The 13,763-nt window shown below is 43.1% G+C and overlaps 1 protein-coding gene across 2 annotated transcripts in view; it reads left to right on the forward strand.

Moving 5' to 3' along the window:
- Positions 1-13,763, forward strand: part of TNR (tenascin R) — a 413,177-nt gene that overhangs the window by 300,606 nt on the left and 98,808 nt on the right. For both annotated transcript variants that reach the window (XM_083157271.1, XM_083157272.1), the window contains exon 4: positions 12,521-12,796. In XM_083157271.1, coding sequence (XP_083013397.1) covers positions 12,521-12,796 — 276 coding nt within the window. The remainder of the gene's footprint in view (positions 1-12,520; positions 12,797-13,763) is intronic.

The following is a 13,763-nucleotide window of genomic DNA, read 5'->3' on the forward strand; positions in this document are numbered from 1 at the left end:
CCGTCTGCGCTGCACCCAAGTCACCTGGGCGATGTTGAGTTGTGCCCACTGCAACCACCCAGCCAGGCCTGCTCCAGCCAACCTCCCAGCCAGGCCCAGCCAGCACTTAGCACAGCCACAGGAGCTACTCTCTCTCTAGATTTACAACTGTGGCTGGTCTGGGCCTGGCCCAATACAATAGTATGTTGTTGTATGATGATGATCACTATTTTTCAAGCAAGCTTTTGAAAGCAAATAATAGTGTAGTCACCAGTGTGTCAGTGAAGATTTGGGAATAATGTGTAATGGGCATTCTGGCATGTGGTATACTATGTAATGGGTGTGTGATGTGTAATCAGCATTACGGTGTCTGTGTTGTCCCTAAATTGAGTCCTGGCATAACAAGTAATAAGCATAATGTGTAATGGGCATCATGGTGTGTGGCATAACATGTAATGGGCATTATGGCATGTGTTATACTATGGTATTTTGTACACTATGTATTGGGTGTGTGACGTGTAATCGGCATTATGTTGAGAATTTGTCTGTATTGCTCCTCCTTTACAAAAAACTTTTTCAGTCCTAGCATATTGTGTAATGGGCATTGCGGTGTATGGCGTAACATGTAATGGGCATCACGCTGTGTGGCATACCGTATAATGGTCATTATGGCATGCGGTATACTATGGCATTTTGTATGCTATGTAATGGGTGTGTGACGTGTAATCGGCATTATGTTGTAAATTTTTGGCGCGCGCCTACGGCACGCACTGTCTGTGTTCCTCCTTGCCAAAAAACTTTTTCAATCCTGGCATATCGTTTAATGGGCATTGCAGTGTATGTCGTAACATGTAATGGGCATCACGGTGTGGGGCATAACGTGTAATGGGTATTAACAAAGGTTAAAAAAAATCAACATCAACATAAGGCGGGACAAAGGGCGGGGCATGGGCGGGGCAGTGGGTGTGTCAAGGGGCGGGCCACTGTCCGGGAATCTCTCAACAAAAAGGTGGTAACCCTATGTGTACACCCCTTTTAGATTTGGATGGGGTGTGTTCAAACTGAAATCTAAATTGCAGTGTACAAATAAAGCTGTCTGAAGGTGGGTATACAGTACACGATTTGCGTCAACGATAAGCACAATAACGATATAGTTAATTATATCATTGTGTATATTGTTCCGTGTGTACCAGTGTTCATTTCGTAGACGAAAATTTCGACTAAGACTATTAGTCGACCTAAGGTTTTTTCTGTGACTAAAACGTAACAATAATGAAAAAAGGATTTTGTTAATAACGAAAATGTTGACTAAATATTAGTCCATGTCGTCGTGCCGAAAATTTAATAGACAAAAATGCTGTATCATTTTCGTCTGAACAACTCTAGGTTGTATTTTTCGAGTACAACAAAGGAAATGGGGGTGTGTGGTTGCGCTAATATTTAAGTATGAATTTGTAATAAGAAAAAGAAAAGGTGTGCATTTATTAATACATATAATAAAACAATTGCATGAGAATAATATTGGTACCATTAAAAAATGGGGGGGGGGGGGGTTCTTTCCGAAAATTTAACCTGGTATTTGAAAAAGAATAAGCTGCATCCAAAGTTTGAGGATAAAAGCTATTTCAATATAAAAGGTTCTTATATCACCTTAGTTCTTGTATTGTCCCTTACTTTTGGGCCCAAATGTGCTGATCTTAATGTCTTGTGGATCCGACCCCTCTGATGCTTCCTCCAATTTATTGTGTAGGGGTGGCGTACCTCCAATCACTGGAATATCTGAAGCTCAAGGGTTCACTTCTCCCACAATAGGCTACCTTTAGAGAGGTGGCGTTCCTCCACAGTGTTGTTAAACGGTGCCTTGGGGAGTCCATGTTCCTTTCGGGACTAAGTGTTTTGCGGAAGGGTTTGGCAATATTGGTAAATAAAACAACTGGATTGCAGCCTGGGATTAGAGAGCCTGTGGCTGACGCGTTTCACTGCAGGCAGCAGCTTTTTCAACCTTTAATACAATTTTTTTATTTACATGCTTGTTGCCGAGGGTTTCTATGCTCATTGCCTTCACTTTCCACCTCATATCAATCCTCTGGTCCCTTTCAGCTTTAAGGAACCCTTGGTCCAAACATAGCATAGGATCCCAGTGCATCTGATTCCCTGGCTTATCTCCTGCAAATGTGCAGCAAACAACCAAGACACAGAGACCTCTATGGAGTCTGGGATTTGGGCTGGGCAGATACAGAGTAAATAAGTAAATAAGTAAATAAGACACTCCTGACAGAGAGGTGCTGCTGATGGTCTTGCACAAGTGAACCTAATAATAAACAATAGGAGCCCCCCCCCCCCTCCACACACACACACACATAATATTAAACAATAGGAGCCCCCCCCACACACACACACACACACACTCCCCAGAAATGTGTGCAGCAGTAAAGTTACTGTATGGGATATAGTGGTAAGTTCCATGCACTACCACCCCACCCCATATACTGTATGTAGCAGTGCCAGCAGAACACACAGACCCTCAGTACCTTGATCTGCCTTGTGTTACTGGAGGCAGCTACAGCCAGGAGTAGAAGAAGGAGATCATGGAGATGCAGCCATAGAGGACGCTGTAAAGTCCAACAGGGGTGGGGGCTGTGGTAAGCCACTGAGAGCTCCCCGGTACTGTCTTAAGCTCCAAATGGGCCAAATTTCCCTGCTCCCCGATCGCCTCTCCATCAGCTGACCACAAAGGCAGCAGCTTCCTCTGCATTCTGCCCTTCTGAACAACTGCACATGTACCCTACCAGTCTCAGACTCCAGGCAGTCATCTCCAGCAGCAGCGTGAGAGCAGAGCCAACCGGGTCTTCTGCAATACAGCACCGGGTCTCCGGGACACAGCGTCGGGTCTCTCCACATTCATCCTGCCCCAGTGCCTTCAGCTCACACGGGTCACTGCGCCCCCGTGGCACCGGCTCCCCCCGCCACCGCTAGGGCTGCGGAGCCCTAGCTACAGTACTGGCTGTGCAACAACTCTTTATCATAAGAATCACTCAGTTTATGTTGCTAGCTATTTAATAGCAATATATTATAATATGCATCCTTACAGCTTCATACTTTGAAGTAGACAAGTATTGTACTACTACTACTATTTACTTGTATCAGGCAGGTTGTATTTTTCTAGTGATTTATTGTATTCTTTAACTATTTTAATTAACAGTTTTAATTAAAAAACTATTGTATTCTTGAATTGATATTTGAAGAAAATAAATGACCCGCTGTGAAGGAAATAGCATTTGTGTTGATTCGTAGATTACTAAACACATAGTAAGTGGTATACAAAGTATTCAAGGGAATGATAGAGAAATGATCTTCAGCAAAATCCATTACAGTATCAATAAACTGTAAAGCTATGACTAAATCACTGACTAAAATGAGACTAAAATGTTAGATGAGATCTGACTAAAATGTGAAATTTATTTGTCATATTTTAAGAAAGTGACTAAGACTGAGACTTAATTGAAAATCCTTGCCATAATGAACACTGGTGTATACCCACTATAATGTTAACTATGCGCACTCCTACGGATCATTAACGTTAGTGGATCATTATCATATGAACATGCAGTCAAATCTGACAATATCTTCATTGACTTCATGTTCGGCGGGGGTCCCAGTGATGTCACTGAATTACATTGTTAATGATATGATTATTATATATTATTATAATATCCAAAATCAATATGCACAATACCACAATTTCCCAGTGCATTGTCCCGCTCATTAAGCTGCTGCTTGTTTGGTCAAAGGAGAAAGATGACAATCCAAACAGTCTCTAATTGTTTTTAATCTTTTCTATCACTTATCCACCAATCAGGGCAGAAGATACTCTGGCCAGGCCCCGAAACATTTCAAGGGCGTGGCCTAATTGTGGAGGCGTGGCCATGAACAGTTAGGGTAAAATACAGGAAAAAAATACCACTTTAACCTCCCTGGCCACACTGCAGCATGTGCTGGGTTGAGAAGAGCTGCTGCATCTGCAAGTAACTGGGAGCCCCAGTGGGCCCCTCCATCAGGCCATGGTAAATATTACCCCCTCCTCCCCTCTATTGGGAACCACTGCCGCCAATATCCATTGTTCAATTCAATTCAATGTAAAAAAGAGTGACCAGTGGGCAGAGGCAAAAAGTGCCTTGTGCCAAACTGATCTTATTAGCCATGGTTTGGCATATACAATGGCTGAATACAATATAGAATGGCTGCCTCCTCTGTGCAAAAGGTAACAGATTTACTTTTATATGACACGGTGCGATTTGCACTATAGATTTTGACTATATACTGTAGTCAAGATTGCAAAGTACATAGTGCAAACTACACCGTGCTATGCAGCACCCAATCCAGATTCGATACCAATATGCGGCCAAGCGGCATCAGAATCGAATGTAGAAATAGACTGCGCCACAAAGTCTGAATGGGCCACCTGTTTGGACTCCAGACAGTCTGGTGGATTTCTGGATTGTCTGGACTAATCCCAAACAGGAGATTCTTTGATTCCACAGGATGCAAATTTGGGAGTGCTGCATACAGTGCATGGAAAAATCTAATTACTTCCATGGGTTTATGTATTTGAACTAATACTTGTATGTCTGCAAGTGTATCAAAGTACCTTGTGATATTGCTGTACTCCTTTATAGAGTAAGTCAGCTTGGATTTTGATGGAAATAAAAAAATAAATCACTATGGATATTGGGGTTAATATTCTTACTATATTCTTACTATATATCCATATGTGATTTTGTTTGTTTTCCATTGTAACTAGTAGATCCTAAAGATCTGTAAGGGGAATGGACACTCTTCTTCACAGCAGGGTATTTGTGTACGTAGCGCCACCTTGAGGATTTGCATTTTTCTTGTTTGAATTATAATTGACCTTGAAAACAGGCCGTATCCCCAGAGCACACCAAACCCACTGCCTGCATAAGGAAGACAGTAATAAAGCTTTTTCTTTGACATAAAAAATGGATCACCTGAAGGCACAGTTCCTGTCACTGGGATATATACTACCCCCCAACGTCATGATCCTGAGTTATGACAAAACTGTTTCTAAGGAAACTGCTAAAGTTGTCTTTTCACAGCACGTAACTTCTTTAGTGCAAACCACCAACATGAACATGGACAGACATGTTGCCGAAGCAGGGCCAGATTATGGGTACCTGGGGGCTAAAAATGACCAAGGGGCAGTTGTGCGAAGTGGGGGAGCTGTGACCAGTGCATTGTGGGTGTGGCATGTTGGTGTGTGCTCCCCGTACACTATCACACTAATATATAAACTCGCCATCGGGTATCCCCAGGTCCACACTTTACAAATCACACACTAAACCTTAACTCAACCTTAATCAACTAACTTATCTAATAAAAAGACACAGACACAAAGTGATGACGTTTCAAAATGAATGTCAAATTAATTTTGACAATTAACTATAACTATAAATGGTGGCGGCACTAAAGAACGGTCACTATAGGAAAGTGGGGTTAAAGATGAATACACATACACACCATCGCTGGTGATCACTCTCCCAGGTCATCCACCCGGGCTGGTGGTGGCCATCCCCCGGACAGAAGCATGGCCCATGACAATCGATGTCAAGGGAGAGTGCACCCCACTATCTACACACACACACAGAGATCACAGAGTAAAGGATGACCATTCTTTACCGCCGCCGAACCGAAGAAGAGAGACAAATAGGGAAGGGTGGGTGGGGCTTTGCAGGACAGAGGAAGCTTCACATCTAGCATGTGATTTTTCTTACCCTGTCTACATCCCTCCCCCTGCTCTGATAGGCCTTGTGCCCATCCTGATTAACATGTCACATGACACCTTCCAAGTGTAACCTGGAGAACCCATCAGCGGTTTATGCTCTCTCTCACTGCTTACTCAGCATTCGTGATTCTTTTGTAAGAAAAATAAAAAATAAAATTTCAATACTTGCGAATTATGGCTGAATGCGTGTCTAGTTGGGTGGCTGGTTATCATCGTGATGTCATGATTATGGGCCTATATTTCTATGACTATTTAGAGCAGTATTCCCATCTACCCCATTGTTAATCTTTCTCTGTGCAGCAGAAGTGGTTAAATGTAGGGTCGTATTAAGACTTGTGCCTAGGCTTTCAGGTATTTCAGGCATGAAGGCCTATGTGCAACTTCTGTACGGCCCCCTCCTCTCTAGCCTGCAGAGTGATAGACTATGGACACTAGTGTCACTAGGAGACCCTAGCGCTGTTCCAGAGTCTAGATTGCATGTGTAGGTCTTGGTCTCCTGGAAAATGGCGTGGGGATTTTTCTACTGCACATACCTGAAACGCGAGGAAAATGTTCACTGTGCAGTGGTTGTTGCTGCCGGTGCAGGGCTCCAGTAAGTAGATATTGTGAAAATGGGTGCAGGGTATGCTGCGCACCCAACACAATGCACCTATTATAGATATGCCAGTGAGCCCTAGGGTGCAGGTAACAGTGCCACTGGATGAAATATCGTAAAGATTAAATACAGGACATTGAAAAGCTGAAGCAACATCAATATTATTTATTAACAGTTTCTTATATATCGCACACATATTCCGCAGGACTTTGCAGAGAATATTTGAACATTCACATCAGTCCCTGCCCCACGGGAGCTTACAATCTATATTCCCTACCACATGTACACAGACACACAGACATTCTAGGGATAATTTGTTGGGAGCCAATTAGCCTACCAGTATATTTTTGGATTGTGGGAGGAAACCGGAGTACCCGAAGGAAACCCACGCAAGAACAGGGAGAATATACAAACTCTACACAGTTAGGGCCATGGTGGGAATCAAACCCATGACCTCAGTGCTGTGAGGCAGTAATGCTAACCATTACACCATCCGTACTGTCAAATATGAAAGAGAAACTTTCCTGTACAAATGATTATGTATCAAAGCAAATAGGATTATACATCTAAGTGGCACATTCCCTTAAAATTAGTCATGGGACTCTCAAATGCAAAGCAGGACAAGCAATGGCGGGGGCTGTTAATGGGGAGTGGGTATAAAACATAAAAGCATAAAATTTGCGCCTGGTATTTTGCCAGTTTTACAGCTAAAAGACTTTGGTACTTGCATTTTAAAGCAATCTTAGAGTAAATTGACAGAAGCAGTCATTTCCATCTTCCCTCTGATCATCAAAGAATGGAAACACTTTGCCTCAGTTTTCCACGCGGCGCTCCATTCTTCCCTCTGAGATGTTTTAAAAGGAAAGGTTGAAATATTCAATTGTTAAAACGATCAGGGTTTTCTAACATGTGTCCTCCAGCCCTCCGCTCCACAATGTTACATTTTATATGTTCTCTTTCCTGCAGGTCACACTGAACTGGTGTTAACCAGAGTAGGAGGGCCTGTCAGTAACACACAAAGGTCCTGTCCAAAGAACCACGCATGGGTCACTGGGCAAATACCCACTTCAGGAGAGATGGGTTGTATTATAAGACCTTATATTAACAATTTGTGCTGACACTTAAATTAAAGCTTATACAGAGTGTAAAGCTTATACAGAGTCGGATTCTTGTTTGTAAGTAAAGCAAAAAAAAGAAAGGATAACATAAAAAAAAAAAATTCTGTGTAGGATAAATACTGGCTGCTTTTGCCTGTAGTGTACCAATGGTAGACAGCTTTATTTTTAAATAGCAATTTAGATTTCAGTTTGGACCCAACTCTCCCAAATCTAAAGGTGCATACCATACCTGCCTACACTCCCGGAATGGCTGGGAGGCTTTCTGAAAATTGTGTCCCCCTGCCGGCACCCTCTGGAAAGGTGGGCAATTTCCCGTCAGTCCCCTCAGACTCCTGTAATCTCACCTCCAGCTTCCTCTAGCTGGGTGCCCTAAAAGTAGGCAACCCTGGTGCTTACACAGTGGGGAATTCGTGTCACCTCCAAAATCGTTAACGGTATAGGCTAAAATACGGAATGATGATGATATTGTCAGACTAAGCTGCATGCACAGACAGTGGGGGAGGGGGGGGGGGGGGTTATTAATGACCCACGGGTCACTTGACTTTTGTTTTACTTACAAACACAAACAGGTGCACCGACAGGTCAACCAGGCCCTGGTAAAATGGAGTGGGCGTGGGCACCAGGTGGGGCGGAGCCTCTGGTAGAGGGTGTGGCCACATCACCATAAAAAAAGAGAGGAAGAGAGAGGTCAGACTGGCGCAGCAGCTGTCTCTCTCCCCAGCTCAGCACACAACCCTGAGCAGTGTGTGGTGAGCTGAGGAGAGAGGCTGTACTGAAGAGAGAGGCTGTACTGCGGCGGAAGCCTGTAATCTCTCTCCCCACTGAGCGGCTCCCTACACTAAAAAGTACCCCCCCTCTTGACGCCACTGCTTACAAAACACAAATCAGGCCCCCAGTACATACTGGGGGTCTGCCTGCGAACCATAAATCCATTGAGCAAAATCTTTTCTACAGCACTTAAATGCACATACACATGTCTGCAGCGCCCAACCTACTGATGCATTTGGTACGAGCACAAGAGAAAATCTTGTTTTATTGTGCACCAGAACCCCCTCCATATAATTTGACTGCCTGCTGAGATACTGCTGATTTGAGTTCTATTTTGCTAACACACAACCCTGAAAAGTAAAGAGATTGGGTTGGCTTTTGTATATATAAATGCCATTTTTTATTTGGAATTTTTTTCAAACCTTGGTTTATGAGTGCCTTGTATTGTACGCTGCTAAATACAGCAAAGAACGGAGATAAAACGGTTGAAAGGTAGTGGTTAATGTCACCTCCTAATTGGTGTGACAAAGCTGGCATTACCCAGCGAAATCAGGAGCACTTTAGAATCGTACAATATGATCTAGCTCATTTTAATATCTACAGTACCTGCAAAACAAAGCACAATTTTATCTAAGGGGGACACATTAAGGTTTTGAGGGCAGAGTCGCCTCTCATAGGGCGTGATGGAGAAATGGGCAGTATCGCCATGTCTACCCGTGAGTATCTCTTCTCTTCAAAAACGTGATGACGATGTCAAACGCAGTGGATAGGGCCATCTTAACGCGTGGGCTCAATGGGCCTTTGAGCTGGGACAGATTTGGTTGTGGGCATCTGTTTCCTGAACTTCTTGGGAGGCAGTAGGGACTTCTACAGACAGAGCAACCAGGCAGCATTTTTTTCCAGCTTACCAGCCTGCAGCCATACAGTGAATGGCTGTGAGCATACTGATTGATAGATGGCTGGGGCTATCTGCCAATCAGAGACCAGCATTCTCTACTTGCCTCCCAAGCTGCAGCCAAACAGTGAAGGGCTGTCAGCATAGGATTGCTCAGAGCTCTGATGGTCTAACTCAGTGGTTCCTCAAGGACCCTCAACAGTGCACATTTTCCAGGTCTCCTCACAGAGACCTGTCGAAGATCACACATCCCCTCTGTCCGCTGCAGGAGAAATCATTCGATGGTCACCAACCATCAAATGATTTCTCCTGGGCTCACAATAAAGGTCAGTGGAAACTGACTTTTATTTGCGTGTGTCGGGACAAAGACAGGGTGGTCTGCTGACATCCCGTGATGTCAGCCAGCCACACCCAGCACACATCAGCCCACCCGCATTCCCATAGGTATACCCTGCGTTTTAATGACGACTCCCATGAACTGCTGGCTGTTCCCATGGCCGACGACCGCCCCCGCCATTGCATGCCCCCGGCCCACCCTGATCCCTGCGACCATCTCGGCAACTATGCAAGTCAATGAAGCCATATGCATATGCGCAGTACAAAACCATTGGTCCCCGTTGCGAATTCGCCGGGACCGAATAATTCAGAATAACCCCCACAATCATATATGGAATTAATAGCCCCATCTGTGGATCTTTTAAATGTGTTAGTGAGTAATGAGTGCACCTGTGATCCTGCCGGGTGACCTGTAAAATTCGAACTGCCAGGCGTCCAGGAATACTCCTGATGTCTCACTCCCAATGTCTGCGCTTTAGTACGTGTTTAAAGAGAACATTGACTGCGGTAAACCAGGACTATCTCCTCCACAGTGGAACATAGAATTGGTAAGATGCTGTACGTAGCTGTAGAGTGTTAATGAATAAATATTTGTTCAGGAAACATTCGCAGTCTTTCATAGTTATCTGCTTTTGCAACTTTATAACGCAGTGAGCAGATAATACTGCCTGGAACATTTCTTCCAATCATTTCGTTAGCAGTGGGTTAATGTAACCTGTGATCATCATCATTTTAATTCCTCTCGGTTGATAAGCTCTATGGTAACTTCATACATACTATTTATGTCTACTTGTAGGGATAAATAAATCTACACAACAAAATCAATATCCTTATTAAACTGGGTCCATTAAGGATGTCTTTATACGTGTAATGATATTGTACAGCAATGTAAGGAGATTCAAGGCTAATGGAATGATTATTCTAAGTTATAGAGCCGGGGTTGCTGTGCTTGCTTCTTCCAACTTACTTCTGTATTTCAGTCTGTTATCGCGGCTCCTCATATAAGTCACATTAGAGGATTATAGCATCAGCATATTTTCTTACACGCTCTCCTGTGCTGTATACTGCTCTAGTCTGCAGGGCAACAGCAACAATATTATAATTGTAAAACTTATGCTGGGGACACAGCACACCAGAATGATCATGATCGGGAGCAGATCGTGGGATGACCATACGAAGGTCGTACGATCTGCTGAAGCACACGATCGGCTCATGATCTGCATCCAATCCGATTCCGATCCGATCCCGATCTGTACCCGGTTGACTGGGTAGTTTTCAGATCCTACCTGCAGTAGGTAGGATCTGCAAAATGACCAAACGACCAGCGGGGACGCGCATCGGATCGGAATCGGATCTAAAACAATGCCAAAACATGCCCCAATCGGTCGAGATTGTATCGAAATTGGGGGAATTGAGGCCAAATCATTCTGGTGTGTACCCTACATTAATCAGTCAGTTCTCTGCTGGGTAACTAACTACACCTGTCTCCAAATTACAGGCAAATAGGCTCAGTTCTATGTGGTTCCCAAACTTTTTGGAGTCATGGCGCCATAGGGCAGTGGTTCCCAACCTCGGTTTACAAGTACCCCCAACGGTGCACGTTTCACAAGTGACATCACACACACGGAATCACAAGTGAAATAATTAGCTCCACGGGTGGATCTTTTAACCTTTTGCAGTCCAAATTCTTTTTTTTGCTGGTTTAAAACATTTTTTGAGGCTTAAATCAATTGTAATTATTTTTTTCATTAAAAAATGGTCTACACTGAATGTTGAACGCTTTTAATGTTCTTATTTTAAAGTGGCTCACCACTGGATCTGCTACTAGCGCTAGGTCTGTTGAGCCCTACTAAACATTGTACTTCAAAGGGTTAAAATGTGTCAGTGAATAATGAGTACACCTGTGCACCTGGGGAGTGAAAAGTGAACTGTTGGGGTACTTCTACCCTAGTGAACTCCCATCTTAGTAAATTTCCCCCACAGTGTCTAGATGGACAGTCAATAGGTCTACCCCAAAAGGTCATGCAATAGGTTGACAGGGTCAAAAGGTCTACAGGGCTAAAAGGTCGACATGGGAAATGTCTACATGGGAAAGGTTAACAGTGTCAGAAAGAAGGAGGAGGTGAGTGGCACCAAGTCATTGGGGGCGGGGGAGGAAGCAGCACTTGGAGCAAATGCTGCCTCCTCCCTATAGTGTGAACGGTACCGGGTTGCTCGATCCGGGTTACCAGTTCACACTGCACAGCAACCAGGGTCCAAACCGGGATTAAAACTTTTTTCTAACCCAGGTCGGATTGACAGGTTGCTGGACCCAGGATTTTTCAAAAGGCCCTTTCACACCTCACAGTGACCCGGGTTGAACCCGACAACAACTCAGGATCGACCTGGGTTATTTTTGCAATGTGAAAGGGGTACTATGTGGGGAGGGATCAGATCTTCTGTTTGTCTACACATTTTATGCTAGCACTGGTCCTTCCTATTACATTGACGATAAATCATTTGAGCTAGTCCTGGAGCGCCAACTCGAGGGATTACTTTCTGGAATACTTGTGTATTGTGGATAATCACCTTTTTGCATAATTTGATGCCAAATGACTAAAACAACAAATTACTGTACATTTACAAAATAAACCTGTCTTTCCTAAATTGCCGATGTGCCAGCATTAGGAGACACCTGTGAGCAATTCTCTGTATATGACTCAAATAATTATCCTTCGCTATAAGTTGTTTTTTTCTACTAGATAATGAGATTTAAGATAAAAGATCCCAAACTGTATAATATTATCCTTTATTTACCCTTTATATACCACAGTGGGGACAATGCTTCCTGTGTGTTACCTACATTTGATCGCTAACCTTCATATTTTGTCATAACTGCCAGAACTAAAGATACAGCTAGAGCAGACTGACCTATTAACATCAAGCAATTCCATCTATACACCCAGATTGCATAGTAAATGTATGGCTTTAACACATATTGATGTTTACTGGAACCTCAGACTTAACATGCTGCTATTCCCCTCTAGTTGCCCCGCCGGTGGATTTTAGTGTAACAGCATTGGGCGACCACTGGATGGACCTGGCATGGGAAGGAACATCTGCAGTGACAGAGTATGTCATCTCCTACCAGCCAGCGGTGCCAGGAGAGTGGGGGACTCAGCAGCGGCTACAGCAGAGAGTACCTGGAGATTGGAGTGCAGTTACCATTAGGGAACTAGAACCTGGAACGATGTACAATATCAGCGTCTGCTCTGTCATTAGTGACATCACCAGTGAGCCGGCCAGTATCGCCATGTCTACCCGTGAGTATCTCTTCTCTGCAGACCTTTTGTGGTGCTAAAGAGACAACCAGTGCGTTTTTCAAGTAGTCTGAAAAAAGTTATAAATTGTCGATTAGGCCCATGTAGTCTGTCATATCACACTTGCACAAATACTTACACAATTGGGTTCATTTTTTGGGGGAGCCAATTAACCTACCAGTGTATATTTGTAGTGTGCGGGAGAAAATTGGAGTACCCCGAGGAAACCCACGCAAGTACGGGGAGAATATACAAACTCCACACAGGGTCCGGGTGGTAATGGAACCCAGGACCGCAGGACTATGGGAAAAAACAGACTATTCAGTGTACCCAAGTACCACCACAAACAAACTGAAGACAAATAAACATAAGCATGCAATACACATATAACAAAACTACAATACAGTTACTATATTTCTGTTGTAATATACAAAATAACTTTATTTGTAAACAGTACATTTAATATAATACACATGTACAGTCACCATTTGTCTTAGGTCATTTTTAGTATTTGTTAGTATATTTCCTTTTGTTGCCCTTTGAAATTAATAGTATGTATAAAATGTTGTTTTTTTTATATATAATGCAGTGTGTACTCTGGAACCTTTATTGTCCGTGTTATGAATAATTATGCGAAAACCGTAAATATGATACTCTATCATGATTACAATCCAGTGCAACACGATTTTCTTGATTTTTTGGCTTATTAATACTTACATCTCTGCCATTGAATCTGATTAATCATGCTCAACACTTATTCCACTTCATTCTGCTGCCAAGATCATAGTCTGCAAAGGTTCCATTGTATTTATAACAAAGTAACTCTGCTAGGAATCAATAGAGCATTTGCTCTTTAATTGTTATCACTTGATTAAGCATCATAACACAGCCATAATGCATACAATTTTCAAAAAATATATCTATATATATATATATATATATATATATATATAGTGCCAAGGAATCACAT

This window comes from Crinia signifera, chromosome 8 (genome assembly GCF_055691185.1).
Source record: "Crinia signifera chromosome 8, ASM5569118v1, whole genome shotgun sequence".
NCBI lineage: Eukaryota > Metazoa > Chordata > Amphibia > Anura > Myobatrachidae > Crinia > Crinia signifera.